Raw genomic sequence first — 22,213 nt, 5'->3', positions numbered from 1 at the left:
TAACACTAGTCTCCTTGGCTGTTTCCACACAGCACAAATAAAAAAGGACAATAAAACATTTTCTGCAGGAGTTCTGCACAGCTTTTTGCCCAAAACATTTTATTTCACCTTCAAAACTGTTTATTTGAATCCGCTGCTATCTTTTCCCCCAAAGTGTTTTCAAAACGTTTCCTGCTTGCTGTGTGGAGATCAGGAAACTTTTTTTCTCCTGCCAGATTTTGAAGCAATGGAATTCATTAGCTAGATGTCAGCTGGTGGGAAATGAGGGGACTCAGCCCCCATTTCAGAATAGGTCAAGCAGAACCCCTCCTAAATACCCTCTTTCGGGATTTTTGAAGGATGCTTGAAATATAAGCCCTACTCCAAAAATAAGCCCTAGTTACAGATTCCCCTGTCACATGGGGGGCACAAAATCGCCATGTTGTTCATGGAAAAAAATAAGACATCCCCTGAAAATAAGACCCAACGCATCTTTTGGAGCAAAAGTTTCGGGGAAACACGGTAGGGAGGAAAATTTAATCAAGGCAGGGTTTGGGGAAGGAAGGAATCTCAATGGGCATAATGTCATTGAGTTTATTCTCCGCAGCGGACATTTCCTCTAGGGCAGGGGTAGGGAACCTGCGGCTCTCCAGATGTTCAGGAACTACAATTCCCATCAGCCTCTGTCAGCATGGCCAATTGGCCATGCTGGTAGGGGCTGATGGGAATTGTAGTTCCTGAACATCTGGAGAGCCGCAGGTTCCTTACCCCTGTTCTAGGGGAATTGATCCCTGTAGTCTGGAGAATTACTGCAGTTGTAAATCTCCACGGCCAATCTGGAAGTTAGCAAACCATCAAAAACTGGATTTCGCTTTGAGCCATACTGGACTACTGCTGACTAACATAGTCTGACTAGACCAGGGGTAGGGAACCTTTAACACTCACAGAGCCATTTGGACCCGTTTTCCACGGGAAAAGAAAACACTTGGAGCCGCAAATAATTTTTGACATTTAAAATAAAGATAACACTATTGGGTTTTTTTCTACCTTTTACTCCGCTCATTCTGAGAAGCTGCCTGCAGGGCGGGCAAGGATGGGGCCAGTGGCTCGGCCTTGCCGGCCACCGGGAAAGCACCCGCCCAGCTCGAACGGGGCGGGCGAGAGAGGAAGCCCCTGGCGTGGCCCAGCCAACCACGGGCCGTTGGTGCGCCCCCCCTGCAAGGATGGGGCCGGCGGCTCTGCTCATGGAGCCGCAGTGCAAGGGCAGAAGAGCCGCATGCGGCTCTCGAGCCGCAGGTTCCCTACCCCTGGACTAGACAAACCCAGCCATGCTTTGCAAAATATTTTTAATATCATTAAGCAAAGTCATTCCCACAGAAGTCAGCTATCAGCAGCAGGCAAGCTATTCTCTTCCTCTGTTTTCCTAGCAGTGTGCAGTTTATTCAAAGTGTAACCAAGAGGGTGGGGAGAACACAATGGACTCCCCCCCCCCCCGCCCCCCACAGGTAGCCTTGTAACTTGAGCTAGGAAACCACTCGGCCCTCCCAAGAAAAACCAGTTGCCAGCAATCTGTCACACGTAGTCTCTCCAGTACCAAAGTCTACACAATTACTTCCTCTTATATCTTGGGATTTAAAAAAAAAGAAAAGAAAGCTAACGAGACTGGTCAAACGAATTGTTTAAGAGCATACATTAAGCTAGCCTGTGGCACCTGGTCCCGGATGTACTGGAAAGAGAAGGAACGTTTGTCATAGAACCAGCTCTTCTGTCTCTGTCTCTTTTTGGTAGACACATAGAACTTTTGAACTCCGTCCAATTCTTCTTCAAAAGGCTGCACCGAGTGTTTTGCACTGGAAACTAGCATTTGCAACTGCAGAAACTCTTGGAAGAGAAGAAATAAAGCTTCTGGCAAAGGAAGCATTGACTCTTGAATGCTTGTACCCTGGAAATCCTGTTGGTTTTTAAGATGTAACTGAACTTGGAGCTCACTTTTCCACAGAGGACCAACCCGGCTTCCTACCTGAAAGAATAAAGCTTCATGGAACGCTTCATGCTGATGGAAGATTGAACCCACAATACATCCACGATCAAAGCTTATTTGTTTCACAGGCCGAGAAAATGCTTTGGAAGATTTAACCCCTTGGCATTTTTAAAAAGTGGATGGAGAAGGTACGTGGTTCCATTTTGTTAAATGCTTTTTGTATGTGTATGCCTTTACATTTTTGGAGGTTACTCATCCCAAGAACCTGGGCAGCAGCCCTTCAGACAAAATCAATAGCCTATCAACTGCAAAAACTATTATGCAATCCATGAGTCCACAATGTTAGATTTCCCTAAAGGTTCAAGCTGGTTGGGATCTTAATTTCAGCTACTTCTTCACACATGACTAGCCTACACAGATCTCCTTTCTGCACCGGAAACAACTTATGCACCATCATTTGTGATCAGGCATAGGTATACACATTTCTGTATGTAGATGCTTCAGAACTGTGCTCAAAAATAGAACTTGCTTTGCTGGCCCATTTTCTCTTGTTCCCTCCATGTTCTCTTATGAGGAGAGGCTGCAGCGTTTGGGACTCTTTAGTTTGGAGAGGAGACGTCTGAGGAGAGATATGATTGAAGTCTATAAAATTATGCATGGGGTAGAAAATGTTGACAGAGAGAAATTTTTCTCTCTTTCCCACAATACTAGAACCAGGGGGCATTCATTGAAAATGCTGGGGGGAAGAATTAGGACTAATAAAAGGAAACACTTCTTCACGCAACGTGTGATTGGTGTTGGGAATATGCTGCCACAGGAGGTGGTGATGGCCACTAACCTGGATAGCTTTAAAAGGGGCTTGGACAGATTTATGGTGGAGAAGTCAATCTATGGCTACCAATCTTGATCCTCCTTGATCTCAGATTGCAAATGCCTTAGCAGACCAGGTACTTGGGAGCAGCAGCAGCAGCAGCAGGCCATTGCTTTTACATCCTGCATGTGAGCTCCCAAAGGCACCTGGTGGGCCACTGAGAGTAGCAGAGTGCTGGACTAGATGGACTCTGGTCTGATCCAGCAGGCTAGTTCTTTTGTTCTTATGTTCTTATGTTCAAAATGTAAAACTATGATGATGCATAAGCAGTCACTCATAGCAGAAGGGGTCATGATGATTCAGAGAATATACCGCGCATTACTCAGTTGCCTACGCAACATGATGCTAAAGTATGGGCACAATGCTTGGGTAATTGTGCAAGGATGAGTTTGAAAACAATGTAGTCAATTCAATGAACCCTTGTTGTTTATTGCCATGTGCTTTGATTCTTATCTTCCCTTTTTGATAGGTCTGTTTAATGTACTGGCTTTTCTGCATTTATTCTGGCTTTTCTATTTGGATATGTTGGGCGTCAGAACAGCAATGTTCCATTTGTATTTTGTGTGGGCTCCTGCTATAATACAATCCATAGCCCTCTAAGAACATTCAGGTCAATTGCACACCCTGCTGTGCAGGTATATTTTCAAGAAATCCTTCCTGCTACAAATAAGGGGAAAAAAAGATGGTGAGGGATGCGTAGTTTATTTATTTATTTATTTATTTCTCAGTCTTATAGACCGCCCAACCCCCGAAGGGCTCTGTTACAGTAAAAATGGCAGTAGATCTTGCGTCTTCCGCTACGGTTAAATATTGTTACATATTTGAAAGTTTCCCGTAATTTACATAGGATGATTCCACATGGGCCTAAAACAGCAGTGTGAAAAGGAGTGTTCTTACGGTATAAACCACAACGCCAAACTCGCCATCATTTTCTACACCATTGCTTAAAAAATAATGGAATCCTTCAGCCATGGTTTTAAGCTCCATCTAATACAACCAAAAGGCGGCTGAAATTCTTCTTAAGTGTAACACTCTTTTGTTTCCCAGAGAACAAAGCTACTACAAATGAGATGGAAATCACAATGTTGGTCTCCCCCTATTTTTTGAAAGATTCAAAGCCGGGAACCCCGGGAAAGACAGCATCCCCCAGAGATTCTCAGTCAGCCTCTTTATAAGTCAGATTCGGAAGAAGAAACCCCCTGTACCGAAAGAGAAGCATCAGCATCCATCAAAGAGCCTGCCATGATGAAGGCAGAAACAGAACGGCAGGACTAAGAGTGAATAATTTTAGAGAAACTCAAACCATGAAGCAAGCTCTTCCTGATGCAGGTAATAGTGATGAACGGAGCATTTATGTTTGAAACACATATAGAGTGTCCGCACAGGAATCCTGTGTTGCCAGAGGAGAATACAGATGTTCCACTTAATGCTGCCTGTGAGTTCTTCATCCAGCCTGTGACCCCAGCTTCACAACCCAGTTTACACACATACTGACAGGCAAATTGAATTTGAATTAATTCAAATTAACAGACTTTTCTCTGTGATACACCTCTGAAGATTCCATCTGCAGATGCAGGCAAGACGTTAGGAACAAAATCTACCAGACCACGGCCACACAGCCCGGAAAACCCACGACAACCAACAAATTGAATTTTGGTTCAGCTGTCAGTCTGCCCCCCCCCCCCCCCCGTTTCATGTAGGGCCTTTCTGCACAATTCCCTGAAAATGTTTTGCAAACATTTTGCAAATGTTTTTTTAAAAAACCCTGTTTGTCCACACTCATCCCCTCAAAAACGTTTCCTGGATGTCATTTTGTGTTCGTTCCATTTTTAAAACTTCTTCTTTGATTTACAGCTATGAAGTTTCAAAGCTTCGTGCTCTGATTCTCTAGGGGTTGTGTCTACGTCGCTCCATAGACACACACATACTACGTAGACACATGCGTCACTATGTAGACACACACACACACACACCCCAAAATAAAAAGTGCTTTATAGAAATACAGCATGAGACAACCGGTACGAGCTCAGAAAATGGCACCAGTGAGAAAGTCTGGGGACTGTGTAGAGGCGTGGGAAACATTTCAAAGAAATTATATAGCAAGTGAAAAGACAGTCTCACAAAAAGAATCGTTAGGGAACAGCATACAAATAAAACATTTTTAGGCTAGAAACAAAATGTTTGGGCTAAAAACATATGGAACGCCATGGAGGAAACATTTTATGCCCTGCCTGAAAATGTTTTATTTGTGTTGTGTGGAAAGGGCTATTGGTTGCTTCAATTTTTTTAAAAAAATCAGTGCAAAAAACCATTGTCCATCATGTGAACCGTGAGGACATTATGGGTGCTAGCCAACCGGAGCCCTCCTTGGCAAGCTCTTTTTAAAAACTTGCGAAACCGGTATTTCAGTGCTCAGCCAGGAAGATGACATACTTAGGATTCTTGCTGCCAAACCAGCTCCATTGCTCTAAAAACATTATCCAAATGTTTTCCTCAAGTGCTTGATTGGGCTCTCTGGGCTGATGCCCAGAAAACTGAAAAGACATTTGCAGTAGTTGGCCTTTGCTAACAGTAGAGCTGGACCCTTCTAATCCCACTGATGGTACAACTCACTGCTGAAAAGGGTGATGCAAGCCACTCTCAGCTCAGGATATAATCCTTTGCATACTTCTTTGATGTTGAGTATGGCCCATGTAAAGTACTGGGACTTACTTCTGGGCTAACTGTAAGGAATTCCATAGAAGCAGAAATAAAAGGCTTTTTGGTGTAAAAGACCGTTTATTCAGACATCCTAGAAAGCTCACGTACACGACGTGGCAGGAATAAAGTCTCCCGCCAGAAACACAGGTTATAACTCTGTCCATCCCATCCCCCCTCCCGGTTTCTCATGGGAACGGTGTTCTCATCTCCCTCGAAGAGATAAGGCCAGAATCGCTTGAATCGTTTGTTTTTTTTTAAATATTCTTTATTAGAATTTTTTGGCAAAGTTACAGAAAATCAATAGATACAATAGATACAAAAAAGAAGATTTAAAAAGCCTCAGTTACAACCATCGAAATAATTTTATGATTTCTTGTCTTGTACGTGTAAAGTCTAAATTTCTTTACTTTATGTTTATCATATCAAAATATAATGAAAACCAAGACTCAAGTAGAAGAGAAATATTTGGAGAGTTAGGAAAGACCGAAAAACAAATTAGTTAAGAGGTTTCATACCGTTAAAGTCACGGTATTATATTTCATATTCTAGCTTAATTCATTGTGACTTCATCTTCAGGAGCAGGTCGGTAGCCTGCCTTTTCCTCTCTATTTCTATATATATATTAAGCTAACTAAAATAATACTAAATGTTACTTCATCTTAGAAGTTTCATTCCTTCTAAACTATATATATCAACTTTCCGCTAACCACTCTGCTAACTATATTATAGTCCTTCTGGTCTTATTATTCACCTGTATATTGGCTACGTACTACATAACATTCAGTAACATAAAACAAAAACTTGTGGCGATAATCAGTTAATATTCAACCGAAGCAATTTTAATGTCATTTACTTCTGATATATGTTTTATCCAAAGCTGCCAGTTGGTTCTATATTTCGCTGGTAAAGTGCAATTTGATGAGCTTTGTTTGTCCATAAATAAATAAATGCTGTATTTTCGTCTTCCATTCTTCCGTTGTCGGAGTACTTGCTTTCCAGTGCTTGGCGATACCAGACGCGGCCGCTTGGTGGTCAAATGAAACATTAAATCGCTTGAATCGCAATGGGAGCGCTTGCCTTCACTCACCGTGATCTGAGTCGAACTCGAGCATCCACATGTTGATGAGAGGCAAACCGCCACTTCCTCTTCTGTCGCTTCTTCGTAAATCGCTTTAGACGAAATTCGGCCGGAGCGTCCGGATTTTACGGTGGTTTGGCAGATGGGAAAAGCAAGAGCCGATGTGTTGGCTTCTGTTTTTCGGCAGTTGGCAGCTAGATGACCCGTCCTCCGCAGTAAAGGCAATAATCCCAAACGGGCTTAATTAAGCGCTTTGGAGTGTGGTTTCAGTAGAGATCAGCTGGGCTTGACTTGCGAAGTCGCAGCGTGGTCGAGCAGCGGTAGCAGCGGTTTTAAGGGCGCCCGCGCTGAAATGCATCCAAACGGTTTACCAGATCCTAATTGATCCGATTCAGCAATAGTGCATTGGGATCCAATAAAGGAACCACCCGTTTCACCGCTGTGAAGTTTGCCGCCGACGCATCCAGAAGTATTCACATTTCCGCGCGCCAGGCCACTCAGGAGGAGTCGAGCAGCCCGCCGACGCGAATTCACGGGCAAATTAAGGCAAAAGAGCGTCTGCTGGAAGGATTTTGCGGTCTTTGGCATGGCTTCATTTTCAGCATCCGGATCTTGGAAGCCCGAGCCCTTAAGGCTTGGAGGAACGCGAGGCAATCGCGGCGTAGCATCATCCCCTTGCAGGTCAAAGAGTTACAAAACCAGTCGCCGTCAGCTTATCCAAGACGGAACCGATGTCCCGTGATTTTTTCAAGCCAGACTGGGGCTGAACAAATCGGGCCATAGTCCTACATGTGGGCATCGAAGTTGCAGGATGAAGTAGAGGGGAGTTTGGAAGCGGTCCCATCGAAAACGGGCGAGGTATCGGAGGTCTGTAGTATCCTCTACCACGCCCTCGGAGCTTGCTGGTGGCGGGCGGTTGCGCCAGGTTGAGGCGCGGCGCAGCGCTTGAGAGCCGAATCGGTGGAGGTGGAGGCACAGGGTACTGCCGCTCGGTGCTCTGGGTGGGAGCAGGCGCTACGGAGAAGGTGGCCGATACGCCAGTAGCAGGACCCAGCGAAGCGCCGCCTCTGGTGCTGGCCGCATTACCGGTAACGGCGTAGACTCCAGCTTGGGGCATCTAGTCCGCGCTGCTTCCTCAGCTCCCTTTTCCAAAGGCGTGACTAAGTCCCTTTCCCTACGAGTCAAGGCATCTTGATCGCGTATGCAAAGCTGCTTTCTCGCTCCAGTTTGGCCAGTTCGGTCCCGTTGAATGGCTGGCCCAGTTAGTTCACTTTTGTGCACGCGCATGGCCTTAACGCTTTGGCTGCTGACGCCGGTAAGTCCATTTTGGAGTGTTCCAGGGACCTTATCATGAGACCGATAGATTCTGTATATATTGCCACGCGGCAACTCGCGTCTTTGTACCACGGTCTAGTTCGAAGTTGGATTTCTTGGCGCTGCTGTTCCCGGTCCCTTTGCAGGTTTTCACGCTTCTTGCTGCAGCGTCTTCGCTCCTGCTTCCCATAGCTGGCGCTCACAGGCCCATGCTTCTTGGGCATCTCGCTTGGTCGGCCCACTTCCTCATCCCAGCTCTCTTTTGACGGAGGGAAATAGGTCCGATGAAGAAGGCAGAGCTTTCTTCGATTCCTCCTCATCGAGATTCAGCTACTGGTATCCACCGCGACTCCACGGAAGAGCATTTTGGTGCAACTGCTGACCGTCCGGGATCTGGGGGTTCGGATTGAAGTTGGTACGGATACCCCTCCCAATCACCCGAGTAGAGTCCCCGGGTTTCAACGGGTGGTCTTGTGGACGGGCCCCAGTGCTATGCCATGGTGGATTCTTGGGAGCATCATCGAAATACGAGTCCAGGAATCGCCTGACCTGACTCCTGGGCTGTGCAGCATAGAAAAGTGGTCGAAGGCCCATCTCCTCTGTGACAGGTTGCATCTGAGGGTTTGTAATCCACACCGAAACGTGGTAGGTATCCGGATCCACAGGCGCACGGTCCATAGGACAGCACCCCAAACGCATCATGCGAAGTCCATTGATGATCGCTCCCTCGCCTCCTCGCCCCAACGGCGAAGGGAAGACTCAGATGGATACACGAGGACGGGAAAGAAGGGATTACCAGCGAGACCCGCGTTCTCCCGCCCGGTTCCTCCAAATCCGCCATAAGGGAAAGCTTCGGAGCCCTCTTTGGGGGCTACAGCGCCATCCACAGTTTCAGGAATATTCAAACCTCTCCATGCCGGTGACAATTGTGAGGTCCACTTACACTGGAAGATATAGACAATTAGGATTCCTGCCACAATGTAAGGAATTTTATTAGAAGCAGAAATAAAGGAAGCTTTTGTGTAAAAGACCGCTTATTCAGACATCCTAGAAAAGCTCACTGCGACACGACGGTGGCAGGGAATAAAGTCTCCCGGGCCAGAAACATACAGGTTATAACTCTGTCCATCCCATCCTCCCGGGTTTCATGGGAACGGTAAGTTCTCTATCTCCTCGAAGAGATAAGGCCTCCACCAAAGTCTCCGCCGCAGATGCTGGCCCATCGCCCGGATTTTGGAACTCAGTCAAGGCCAGGCGGCTGTTCTGAACATCAACACCATTGAAACCCTTACACTAACTTGTACAAGAGCTAGATTTTGGCTTTTCACGTAGTGCCAATAAGAACTGCAAAACATTTTATTTGTTGAGATAGGGCTGGTTCCAGATTTTGGGGTCCCTGGGCAGAGAATTCCTAGGGTTCCGTTCCCGCCCACTCACCTATCTGTCTCACTGCCTCCTTATTCTTCCTTTCCCTGCCAATGCTCACAACCATCTTTCCTTTCCTTGATGGCTCTGGGCAGAGCTTGCAGCTGGGAGTACGAGTGGCAGAGCACTCACAAGCAAGCAGTCAGGGAAAGAAGAAGAAGAAGAAGAAGAAGAAGAAGAAGAAGAAGAAGAAGAAGAAGAAGAAGAAGAAGAAGAAGAAGAAGAAGAAGAAGAAGAAGAAGAAGAAGAAGAAGAAGAAGAAGAAGAAGAAGAAGAGAAGAGAGAAGAAGAAGAGAAGAGTTTGGATTTATATCCCCCCCTTTCTCTCCTGCAGGAGACTCAAAGGGGCTTACAATCTCCTTGCCCTTCCCCCCTCACAACAAACACCCTGCGAGGTAGGTGGGGCTGAGAGAGCTCCGAAAAGCTGTGACTAGCCCAAGGCCACCCAGCTGGCGTGTGTGGGAGTGCACAGGCTAATCTGAATTCCCCAGATAAGCTTCCACAACTCAAGCGGCAGAGCTGGGAATCAAACCCGGTTCCTCCAGATCAGAGTGCACCTGCTCTTAGCCACTGCTCTTAGCCACTACGCCACTGCTGAAAGGACATGTTGGCAGCAGTGGGCCTTGCCAGATGTTCTGGGGCCCAGCAGCTTTACCTCTTCCTAGTATGCTGATGTTAGCCCTGCTCTACGAAATGCTGCAGAAATGCTGATAATCACAGTAAAGACCATCTAGACCTCAGGCCCTGATGTGTATGTAAATGGTTTCTAAAAACATAGCTTGAGTCAGGGGCTAATGTCCCCAGGCTGCGGCCATTTATTTATTTATTTATTTATTTATTTATTTATTTATTTATTTATTTATTTATTTATTTCATTTTTAAACTGCCCTCCCCCGAAGGGCTCAGGGCGGTGTACATCAGCATCATATAACACAAATATAAAACAATCTATAACAATTTTAAATTAATAAAATTTGAACCATTTAAAATTTACAGATGGCGACTTATCCCAACCCCATTCCCGCCCATGGGAGACCAAGATGGTATGGGGTCAGATGGTCATCCCGGCTGGCCAAAAGCCTGGCGGAACAGGTCCGTTAGCAGGCCCTCGCGAGAACTCTGAAGGTCCCAGGTCCCTTGGTCTCCCTTAGGGAGCCTGTTCCACCAGAGTAGGGGCCAGGGACAGTAAAAGCCCTGAAAGCCCTTGTTGGAGGCCAGCTAAATGGATCTTTTGGAGCCAGGGATTTCCAGCAACCCGGCTTCCTCCGTAGAAGCGGGAGGGGCCCTAGTAGGGCAGTACTGATGCTGGGGAGATCACGATCCCTCCAGTAATATGGTAGGCCCAAATGCCGCTAATGGCCTTTAAAAGGTCAAGACCAGCACTTTGAAGATGGCCCGGAAGTCGATGGGCAGCCAGTGTAGATGGTATAGGACCGGAGTAATCTGGTCCCAGCTAGCTGTTCCTGTAAGTTGTCTGGCTGCGCGCATGGTTGAGCGAAGTTTTCAATTTCCGGATCACCCGACAGAGGCAGACCAGTGTAGAGCTGCGTTACAATAATCCAGCCTAGAGGATGACCCGTTGCATGGATCACTGTGGCCAGAGTCAGAACGGGACGAATCATCCGGGGGCTAATTGTCTCGCCTGTCACAGATGGTAAAAAGCGATTCGGGCAGTTTGAGTGACCTGGCCCTCCATTGATAATGTCGGGTCCAAAGTCACGCCCAAGCTCTTAACAGTCGAGGTTAGATGCAAGACCTCGCCGTTTAGCGATGGCACCGGTCTCTCCCCTCATCCCAACCACAGGACCTCCATCTTTGCAGGGTTTAGCTTCAACCAACTTGCTCTCAACCACCCAGCTACGGCTTCTAAACAGCACTGGAGAGCTCCAGGGGCCGCAGACGGGCTGCCCTCCATCGTGAACACGAGCTGGGTGTCATCGGCGTACTGATAGCACCGCAGCCCGAAACTCCGGACTAAACTTGCCAGGGGGCGCATGTAGATATTAAAAAGCATCGGGGAGAGGATCGCCCCCTGCGGCACCCCACATTCAATGGGGTAGCGCCTGGAGTTCTCACCCCCCGTAGTCACGTGTGGGGTGGTGGTGGAAAATGGCTCCCACACCCCTCCTCTGACCCCCCAGGTCCATTCACTGATTTCAAGACCTGGCACAAAAACCCGTGTTTGGTCATGGTGGGGGAGGGTGGCCGCCCATACGAGGGAGGGGAGGGACAGAAAACTCAGATTTTGCACCGGGCTCCATTTCCCCTAGATACGCCTCTGGCTTGAGTTGATTTGAGTAAGTCGGGACGACTGAAAAGAAGCCAGAATCCCACACTTTGATTGCTTTGGTTCCTCATATCACCCCATTATCAATTGTTTCCAAAGCAGAGTCAACGCTGCATCATTGGAGAGTGAAGCAGTTCCTGGAAAAACTGGATAAACAGCCGGATAACAAGGTTTTGGACCTAAACAACTGTGCATTGAAGGCAGCCGATATAGAAGAGCTGAGTACGTACCTGTTTTCTCACAGTCACTCGGTATCCTTTTCTCAAAAGGTTTCTCAGCTATAAGGCTCAAATAAACAGCTTTCATACAGCAGCCAGCCCAGGGCTGGTCTCTTGACCAGAGGCGTACTAGGGGTAAATGGCGCCCGGAGACAAATTGTCTCCAGGACGCCCCCAGGCTGTGCCCCTGCCCCGCCCACCTCGGCTCCGCCCACACTGCCCTCGACCCAGCTGGCGGGGGGGAGGAAGAGAGGGAGGAGTCCAGGGTGGGGTTGAGGGGGCTTGCAGGCAGCAGGAAGTCCTGCTGTTTCGTCATTTTTGCGTGCCTCGGACGGGGTCGATTTTGCGCCCCCCACGTGACCAGAAGAGTGGCGCCCGGGGACAAGGGGTACCCCTTGTCCCTAGGCAGATACGCCACTGCTCTTGACTAGCCGGTGTTGGGTAGCTACTAAGGGCTCGTGGTACTGAAAGGTATCGGGGACAGCACCAACCCCGTGCCCCCAAACTCATCTCTTTGCCTTGAGTACAATGACTCCGGTGCTAAGACTGGAGAAGCTTCCATCTCTTAACTCACCTATCAGCTTCCATTCAATCCCAAGATTAAGAGTTAAGAAATCCATCTATTATTACCTATCTATATCCCACCACAGATATCGGCTTCATTCAGCTTTGCTGAAAATTTCTGGGTCAAAACGAACTTGAACCCAAAATGTTTCTATAATTTTTATTGGTGCTCATACCTAAGCAGTTTGGAGCAGTGGACTCTAATCTGGAGAAACAGGTTTGGTTCCCGACTCCTCCATGCTAGTGGCGGACTCTAATCTAATTAACAGGTTGGTTTCCCCACTCCTCCACATGAAGCCTGCTGGGTGACCTTGGGCTAGTCACAGTTCTCACGGAACTCTCTCAGCTGCAACTACCTCAAAAGGTTTCCATTTTGGGGAAGAGAAGGGAAGGGGATTGTAAACTGTTTAGAGAAAAGTGGGGTGTAAAGAACAACGGTCCTTTCTTGTTTTTGCTATATAAAAATAGATTCCTTATTAATATGGAATGTATTAATAAAGTCTAACAGATAGGTAAGGAAGGGGAAAGGGGGATTGCAGGTGACCAGATGATGGGTCTCCCTCCCCTTCTCAACCCCCAAGGATGGTTGGGCCACAACCAGATGATGTGCCCCCTCCCCTTTTCTTTCCATCCCAGTGTGGGTGGGCCACAACTAGATGACAGCCCCCCTTCCATTCCCTCCCCCTCCCCCTCCCCCGCAGGGCAAAAGCAGCTTAGTGGTCTCATATTTAACTGAGATTCGGCTTAGTGCTACAGCCACACAACATTGTGCCATTGGTGCACTATAGCACATTTGACAAATGGATTCCTCTGTGCACACAAGACAATTCAGGAAGTGAATGATTGCTATAGTACAGTGATGGCGAACCTTTTCGAGACCGAGTGCCCAAATTGCAACCAAAAACCCACTTATTTAGCGCAAAGTGCCAACACGGCAATTTAACCTGAATACTGAGGTGTTAGTTTAGAAAAAATGGTTGGCTCCGACGAGGCATGCGTTACTTGGGAGTAAGCTTGGTGGTAGTCGGTGGCTTTGCTTTGAAGCAACCGTGCAACTCTTCCAACGGTGACTCATGACCCTAGGAGGGTTTACTCAGAAGCAAGCCCCATTGCCAGCAACCAAGCTTACTCCCAGGTAAAGGATCGCACTTTAGTTCTTTGCATGAAAATCATTGGCGTTTAACAGCGCTTAACAGGGTTACCTACACTGCTTCCCCAAAACTGGGTCTTAGGTTTAATGCTAATAATCGAGCCCAGTGGCCCAGGGCAGCCTAGATGTGTGTGTGTGGGGGGGGGGACTCTGTTTGTGCGTGCCCACAGAGAGGGCTCTGAGTGCCACCTCTGGTATCCGTGCCAGAGGTTTGCCACCACTGCTATAGTACAATAACACCACAATATCCAACACTATGTGGATGCATCCAAAGCTTCTTCAGCACAGCTTTGTTAAACATCCTGTAACTTATTTCAGTTAGATCTTACCAGCTTTTTCCAGGTGGGGCCCTTTGGAGCACCCAAAAGGCTGTGCCAGCAACTGAGAGACCCAGATGAAGGAAAGCCACTTGGGGTGGGAGAAGCAGGGGCGTAACGAGGCAGCCCTGGAGAAACTGTAGCCCTGGGCAAAACCTGAGTTGGATGCCCCCCCCCCCCATGGGCGGCCACTCCACCATGACCAAAAATTTTTTTGCACCAGGACATTGGTGCCTGCAGGGGGTGCATTTTTAAACATACCAGCACCGAAATTTCAGCATACCATCAGGAGACTGTCCTTATGCTACTCCCCAAGTTTGGTGAGGTTTGGTTCAAGGAGTCCAAGGTTATGGATTTCCAAAGGGGGTGCCCCATCCCCCATTGTTTCCAATGGGAGCTAATAGGAGATGGGGGCTACAGTTTTGAGGGTTCATAACTTTGGCCCCCCTGAACCAAACTGCACCAAACTTGGGGGGTGCCATCATCTCCAGATGATACCCTGAAATTTTGGTGCCGATACATCCAAAAATGCACCCCCTGCAGGAACATCCTAGACATTTGCCCAAGAATCTTTGTTCTGCATTGAGTTTTCTGCATTGCTGTCAATGGGGGTTGCAGGCTGTAGGGGGCACATTTCAGAAGGTACAGTCTCAAAACTTTCAGGGTCTCTTCAGGAGACTGCCCTAATGCTACCCCCCAGGTTTGGTGCAGTTTGGTTCATGGGGGCCAAAGTTATGGACCCTCAAAACTGTAGCCCCCATCTCCTATTAGCTCCCATTGGAAACAATGGGGGATAGGAGCACCCCCTTTGGGAGTCCATAACTTTGGACTCCCTGAACCAAACCTCACCAAACTTGGGGGGTAGCATAAGGACAGTCTCCTGATGATACGTTGAAATTTTGGTGCCGCTAGCCTAAAAACCGCACCCCCTGCAGGCCAAAAATCGAAAACCACTAAAATACCCAAAAACGAACCCAGCATTTTGATGCCCCTCACAAGGTGATGCCCTGGGCAGCTGCCCACCTTGCCCAATGGGCATTACGCCAGTGTGGAGAAGGGGCATCAACCAAAATCAAAAGCAGATAGGATCCCCAGCTTTTTATCCCTCTTACCCTGATACCTTCCATGTCAAGGGTATGACTGAGGTTGGCAGGATCAGTGGCAGCCTAATCCTTACAACACAACCTTACATCAGAGATGTAGCAGTTCACTAGAGAACATAGTTTTGTACATTGCATAGTCTGTGACATAAGAAACGTAAACATGGGCACTGCATGCCAGTAGTGGTTCATATCTCACTGTTGCTCTGCTTTTTCTTTCCCCTAGTTGCCATTACACCTCTGTTGCCAGACCTGGAGGAGATCGATCTTTCCTGGAACCATTCCATAGGAGGGGCTCTTGAATCTCTTACTCTTCAGTTCAGCCACACACAAAGGCTAAAAGTCCTCCGACTGAATAATTGTGGACTCACAGCCAAGGATATAACTTTTTTAGGTATCTTCCAGCAGCTGCTTAAAACCACTTCGATGGGAGTAATGCTCTGATGGGAGTTTTGAGGAATGTCATAGGAGATACTAGTAAAAATCTGCCATGCTCAGATTTTAAACTTGCATTGAGGGAACTTGCAGATCCATTTCAGAAGGAGACTCCACCACTCTCCGAGGCAGTGAATTCCATTGTCGAACAGCCCTGACAGTCAGAAAATTCTTCCTAATGTCCCCTAAAATTAGGAAGAACTTTCAGTGAGGGCTGTTTGACAGTCGGTCAGCTGCCTTGGGCGTCGTTGGAATCTCTCCTTCTTTGGAAGGATTTTAAACCAAGAGGCTAAGATCATTTGAAGGGTGGCCGGACCTTTGGCTACTCCAGATGTTATGGACTACAATTCCCATCAGTCGATTCATTGGCCCATGCTGGCAGAAGGGGCTGATGGGAGTATAATGATCCATAACATCTGGAGATATAAAACCCTGCCACCACTGGGCTAGATGATCATATGTTGGAAGGGCTTTGACTGTGTGTTCCTACATGGCAGGGGGTTGGACTTGATGGCTCTTGTGGTCTCTTCCAACTGTATGATTCTATGATTCTAGACTTGGACTCGTGTAAGTGGAACTCCATTTTTCTCTGAGGTCTCTAGGTTTGCCGCAGTGTTTTTCCTGCTTTCTATGCTCCCATTTTATGTTACTTAACAGTAGTGTTAGGGATGAGCAGTTGGACTCAATTCATAGTGATGAAGGATACAGAGATGATGAAAGCTTTTAAGGAAGAAAGAAATCATGGCCCCAATACCATTCTGTCATCACTGTATCAAGCTTTGGGGCAGAGATTCCAATCTGCAATCTGAATTAATTATCTGGGTATCCATATGTTGCTGGAGATTATTTCTAAAGTGGATTGGTGTAGAGATGGGGAATCTATCTATCCCATAACTGCTAAAATTGGTCTGCCACAACTGGTGTATCTGTGTTTGGCACATGTTTGGCACATGATTAACACAGTAATCCCTACATGGTACCCATGGATGCCTGAGTGCTTGCTGACACTTCTTCTGGCTCCCCCCACCAAGTATTTCTAGGCAGCGGGTAGAGCCAGGTAGGGCTTTTGCCCAGGAAGGCTTCTGATTGACTATTGGAAATCTGATTGGCTGTGGAGATTAATGTTGCTTTGGCAGCAGCTGCCACTATAGCACAATGATATGCACTGTATTTCTGAAGTCAAGCTGTGGTGATCATTTTGTGGCTGACTCTGCCTCCAATGGCAGCCATTTTGTCACTGCACTCAACATGCCATGTCAAAATTCCAAATGTGCCAGGAGGCTCAAAAATTTTTGGAACCCCTCATTTAATATCATGGGCCTGCAAACAACAAAACAACCATTTACTTATAATGGCTTTGTCTAGAGCGTACATGAAGGGGATGGGAATTACTAAAGGAGAGGCTATGGGCGATTCCGCACACGAGTAAAATAGGTTTGACCCAGTTCCCTGAGAAGGATACTGACCTAGGTCGAAGCCATTGTTGTTCCCCACTGCAACCAGCTTGATCCCAGCTCGGAGGGCGGGATCATCCACAATGCCTCTTCGCCCGGCAAGACTACGATTGGCTACTATTCTATATGGTGGGAAACCTACATTGAAATTCTGTAGAGGCCTGCGCCGTACAGATGAGGGCGAGATTTGCATAGCTCCCACCTCTTGTCAGAAATTTGGCGCGATTTTTGCCACGGCGGTTCTCCAGCTCTATGCATGCCCAAAACACTCAGCTGTGATTGGATGAACAACGACTCCTGGCGCCAGAGATTCCGCACTTTACTGGAATGAAGCTGCATTTGAGCGTGGTTCCCCGAAAAAGTAGTAGTTCCCAACTGGATTCAGAAATTTGACTGTTACACGGGGTGAAACTGGTACAAAACCACGTCGACCCCGAAAGTTGTGCAGAACACTTAGGTCAAATGCAACTCGAACTTAGGTCGATAACACTAGTGCGGAATCAACCTATGTGACTTAGTGGCACATCATTTGCTCTGTACATAAAAGATCCTGGTTTCTACCCTCAACATCTCCAGTTTTTTTTTTAATCAGGTTGCAGATACTGTGAAAGGTTTCTGCTTTGGGACCCTGGAGAGCCATTGTTAGTCTGGGGGAGAGAGGATCCCCAGGAACAGAATTTTGGGGAGCATTTTTGGCTGCAGCAGGAGAGGGAGGGGGCATGTGGGAAAATCACAATCCCAAAGTGTAAGTACTCGTACCTAGGAAATATCTAGTGTGGATCCATGCCACAGTGCGGAAATAAGGGTTTTTCTAAATTTTCAATGCATTTGTGGAATTCTAATCTTCATTCTTTATTGCGAGTATGGAACCAGTGGCAAGCATCACTCCCAAGCTAACGGACTTGAGAGTTCTAGGATGTCGCCTAGTGTGAATAAGATGAATATATAACTGCCTGAAAGCATTGAGTGGTTCCAGTTCCTCAAACAAGCTACTAAATGGCATTTGTTTCATCTTTTTTCTTCTTCTGTGCTTGAATGCGTACAATATTAAGACCACTAGATGCTTTGTTACAGGAGAAGCCCTTGAAGTAATTCCCTACCTAGAGATACTGGATTTATCATGGAATAATAATATTGGTGGCAGCCTTTCCATTCTAACCCCAAAAATTCCCAAAAGTTGTAATCTCAAAATACTGAAAGTGACAGATTGCAGTCTAACGACAGAAGATGGAAAATCTCTAGGTAAGAGCTCCGGGCATAGAGGCACACAATTGTTTATTATGGTATCATTTATTTCAAACATCAGACTAAATAGTTACTATTCTTTTGTGATCTGCAGCTTGTCGTGCGTGACTGTAAACTCTGGTTTATGTGTTTGGAATTCTCACAATACTGTTCACAAATGTAATTTTATAATGGGTGTCGAATTATGGAGGTCTAGACTAAAATTCCAGCTCTGGTCTTCCATCTGCACAACAGAAAAACAACAGGATTTTATATGAAGTACTCCCAAAATGCCCAGGTGGCTAAAAGTAAAGTAGAAAGGCACAGGATTTTGGCAAGTGATAATCACAGTTTTGGTGGGATATAAATGGACAAATGCACAGATGGATGGACAGGGGATAATGTAGCTGAGGAAACAAGATCAGATTATTAGTAAAAACACATGCAGTGGCGTAGTGGCTAAGAGCAGGTGCACTCTGATCTGGAGGAACCGGGTTTGATTCCCAGCTCTGCCACTTGAGTTGTGGAGGCTTATCTGGGGAATTCAGATAGCCTGTGCACTCCAACACACGCCAGCTGGGTGACCTTGGGCGAGTCACAGCTTTTCAGAGCTCTCTCAGCCCCACCTACCTCACAGGGTGTTTGTTGTAAGGGGGGAAGGGCAAGGAGATTGTAAGCCCCTTTGAGTCTCCTACAGGAGAGAAAGGGGGGATATAAATCCAAACTTCTTCTTCTTCCTGTTAGGAGCGCACAACTATGCCTGTTTGTAGAACAGATAGCCCCTTTGGTCACTAACCTGTGTATGAAGTTTCTCCCATGGATCTGGCAGATTCCATTTCCTTCATGGTGGATAGTATGTCATCATTATAATTCCTGAGAAGTTCATCTTGGACATATACAACAGGAGCTTGTCTAATACCAATGGAATCTCTTGTTAACAAGTGAGCAGGTGACAGCAAGTTTTTAGCCTCTGTATGTTATAACCAGCCCATTTTCTGCCTTCCATTCAGCTCAGCTTCTACACAGGATCCAGAGCCTTGAAGAACTGGATTTGTCCATTAACAAAAACATAGGACGTAGTCTGAAAAATATCACTCAGGAGCTGAAATATGTCCCAGGCCTGAAGGGACTAAATCTGCACATGTGTGGATTGAAACAAGATGGATTCCAGTGCTTGGGTAAATACAAACGTTGAGTTAGGAGCTGGGGAGTATAAACTCAAATCCATACAATTAATTCAAATTACTTTAAATAGAAATGAAAAGGTAATTACATATGAAATTCAACCTGCCAGGTTCTATACTGTCCTATACTTCTAGATCTAGGCTATCTATCTTTTTCTCTTCCTTTGCTTTCATGCTGTTACTCTGTTTTGATATACTGTCTGTTATCTGAAGTATTTTCAACTTGTTAATTGTTGCCAGTTAGTCTTATCAGTAATAGTTATTGTTATCCTCTGCTTGCATTGGCTGCAAGGAAAGCTATGCTACCGAATGTTTGAAATGTTTTAACTTCTAGATCTATCGGCATTCTTAAATGGAAAATGTGAAATAAATATGAATTAGAAAAATACACATTCAAATTGTTGCAAAAAAAATCATATCAGAAAAGTTTGGCGGAGAGTCTTTTAAAAAAAAGTACGCTGTGGCTCTGCCAACCAATTGGATCATTGAAAATAAAGTTTTACAAGTAGGATGTGAAAATGTGCAAATTCTGACGAGTTATTACATTTCAAATTCTTGAAACAAGTTCATTTCAGATTTGTGTTCAAAGTCAGAGGTGAGGAGAAAGGACCAAGTGGCAGATGACCATAATCTTTGCTAACTTGTTCCTATTTTGCTATCCAGGTGATGCTTTTCAGTACTTGCTGGAACTAAAAAAATTAGATGTGTCGTGCAATAAAGAAATTGGAGGAAGCTTGCAGAACTCAGCTGCTCCTTTGGCCAGCCTGAGGGAACTTGAAGTCCTGGATCTTCATCAGTGCCGGATTATGGAGGAGGACATGGCAGCTTTAAGTAAGATAGATACAATGAGCTGCCTAAAAACAAACCAGAGAAAGATTTCGTTGGAAAAGATCAGGGCTTTTTTGAGGCAATACTCACTGGTATTGAGTACTGGCATCTTTTTGGGACTCTACCAAGCTCTGAGGGGGGACCTGGTGGAAATGTGGAAATTAGCAGTGGCGTAGCGCCAACAGGGTGCGGTGGAGCATGCGCCTCTGCGTGGGCGTGGCCGGGGCATGGAGGTGGCATTTCGGGGCGGGTGCGTGGCAGGGGTGGAGGATGCAGATATGCCCTGGGCACAGTTCCCCCTCGCCCCGCCCCTGGAAATTAGTGCAACCTTACATATGAGTACAGTCGTTTGTACAGTCAAGTCCAGTAGCATCTCAGGGACTAACAAGGATGTCAAGAGTCAAGCTTTCAAGAATCAATGGCCATTTCTGCACGGGCAATTAATGGCGGCCTGGAGACGGCAAAAACGCCGTCTCCAGGCCGCCATTCGCACAGGGGGCGCAGCTGCATTGCAGCTGCGCCGCCCTCGCGCCGCCCGGCCGCCGCAAAGCCGGCGTTTCCCCAGAGCGCTTGGAAGCGCTCTTGTTGGGGAAACGCCGCCGTCGGCAGCGGCTTTACGACGCCTCCCCCACCCGGCACTTACCTTGCCTCCCCCACCCGGCACTTACCCCTCCACTGGAGCAGGCACGCAGGGCCAGGGGGGCATGTCCCCAGGCCTTGGCGACGCGCCGGAGGCCCGGGGACATGCCAGGTTGGCCGGGTGCCAGCGCTCCGTGGCGCTGGCTGCCCGGCTGTTTCCAGGACCGTCCGTGCAGACGGTCCCAGCGTCGTCGGGTCGGCGCGCAATGCGCCGACCTAGCCGTTCCCGCCTCCGTGCGGAAACGGCCAGAGTTCCTTTCCTTAGATACCTTCATCATCTTTGACTTGAAAGCTTGCATTAAAAAAAATAGTTGTTGCTCTTTAGGGCGCTACTGAACGCCACTCTAGCTGTCCTACTGAAGACCAACATGTTTTTTAGCCATTTTAGAAATTTTGTATCCAGGAAAGAGAGACTGGAAGGAAGGGATGCATCCAAAGATCTTGTCCACTTTTCTTTATACATTATCAGTCTTTATCATAATGCCTCTGTACTGTCTATTGATATTTTATAGCTCAAATAATACCACTTTTGTCAAGCCTTCAAAAGCTGGATCTATCATCAAATAAAAGCGTTGGGATATCTTCTGATAACCTTCTTAGCAGACTCCGATTTTTACCGAAATTGAAATCTGTGCTCCTGAGCAACTGCGGTCTACAGCAGAAATCATTTGCATCTTTAGGTAATTTAAATTTATTCTGGCTTTATCCGGGTCTCCCCAATATAGACTGCCAAGTGTGGAAAGTGCTGAGATAGATAAACGAGGAGACTGATGATCCAGATAGGCATGCCTTATAATCCCATCTATTCTTACTAGGTCAGACATAAATTATCTTTACTTCTAAGTAACAGACAAGCTTCCATTAAAAACCTTATTTATATTTATTTGTACCCACTTTTATTCCCAATGGGGACCGAAGCAATTTGCTACATCATTCACCCCCATTCCATTTTATCCTTACAACAACCGCCCTCTTGGTCATGCTAGGCCCGTGGTGGCGAACCTTTGGCACTCCAGATGTTATGGACTACAATTCCCATCAGCCCCTGCCAGCATGGCCAATTGTAGGGGCTGATGGGAATGGTAGTCCATAACATCTGGAGTGCCAAAGGTTCACCACCACTGTGCTAGGCTGAGAGACTGGCCCAAGGTCACCCAGCAAGTTTTCTTGGCAGAGCTGGGATTCCTAATTTGACATTGTACCAATAAACCTTGCTGGTTCTTCTTCTAATGAGAATACATTCTCTGTAACATCTAACATATAAGTAAGTCAGTGTGGTATCCAAGATCAGAGAGTGAAAAATAGACTGGGGAAATATGAAGTAAAATCTCCAGTTGGTCATGAAACTCATTGGGTGACCTTTGACCCCTCACTCTTTTCAGTCTAGCTTACTTCACAAGGTTGGGGGTCAGGATAAAATGGAGAAGAGCTATGGAAAGTAATTAGAGCAAGAATGGGATAAAAA

The 22,213-nt window shown here is 46.7% G+C and overlaps 1 protein-coding gene across 3 annotated transcripts in view; it reads left to right on the top strand.

Annotated features, from left to right (window-relative positions):
- Positions 1-1,695: 1,695 nt before the first annotated feature.
- Positions 1,696-22,213, top strand: part of LRRC31 (leucine rich repeat containing 31) — a 26,097-nt gene continuing 5,579 nt past the window's right edge. Inside the window, exons 1-8 of one of the 3 annotated variants that reach the window (XM_048506194.1) lie at positions 1,696-2,148; positions 3,942-4,160; positions 11,738-11,857; positions 15,211-15,378; positions 17,948-18,115; positions 19,108-19,275; positions 19,945-20,112; positions 21,261-21,428. In XM_048506194.1, the coding sequence (XP_048362151.1) occupies positions 4,136-4,160; positions 11,738-11,857; positions 15,211-15,378; positions 17,948-18,115; positions 19,108-19,275; positions 19,945-20,112; positions 21,261-21,428 (985 nt within the window). In that variant the 5' untranslated portion in view covers positions 1,696-2,148; positions 3,942-4,135. Of the gene's footprint in view, positions 2,149-3,878; positions 4,161-11,734; positions 11,858-15,210; positions 15,379-17,947; positions 18,116-19,107; positions 19,276-19,944; positions 20,113-21,260; positions 21,429-22,213 lie in introns of all 3 variants that reach the window. The other 2 variants (XM_048506192.1, XM_048506193.1) reach the window with 2 other exon arrangements.

This window comes from Sphaerodactylus townsendi, linkage group LG08, assembly GCF_021028975.2.
Source record: "Sphaerodactylus townsendi isolate TG3544 linkage group LG08, MPM_Stown_v2.3, whole genome shotgun sequence".
In the NCBI taxonomy this organism is placed as follows: domain Eukaryota; kingdom Metazoa; phylum Chordata; class Lepidosauria; order Squamata; family Sphaerodactylidae; genus Sphaerodactylus; species Sphaerodactylus townsendi.
The sequence above is the reverse complement of the archived record's forward strand: the minus strand, read 5'-3'. Positions and strand labels throughout refer to the sequence as shown.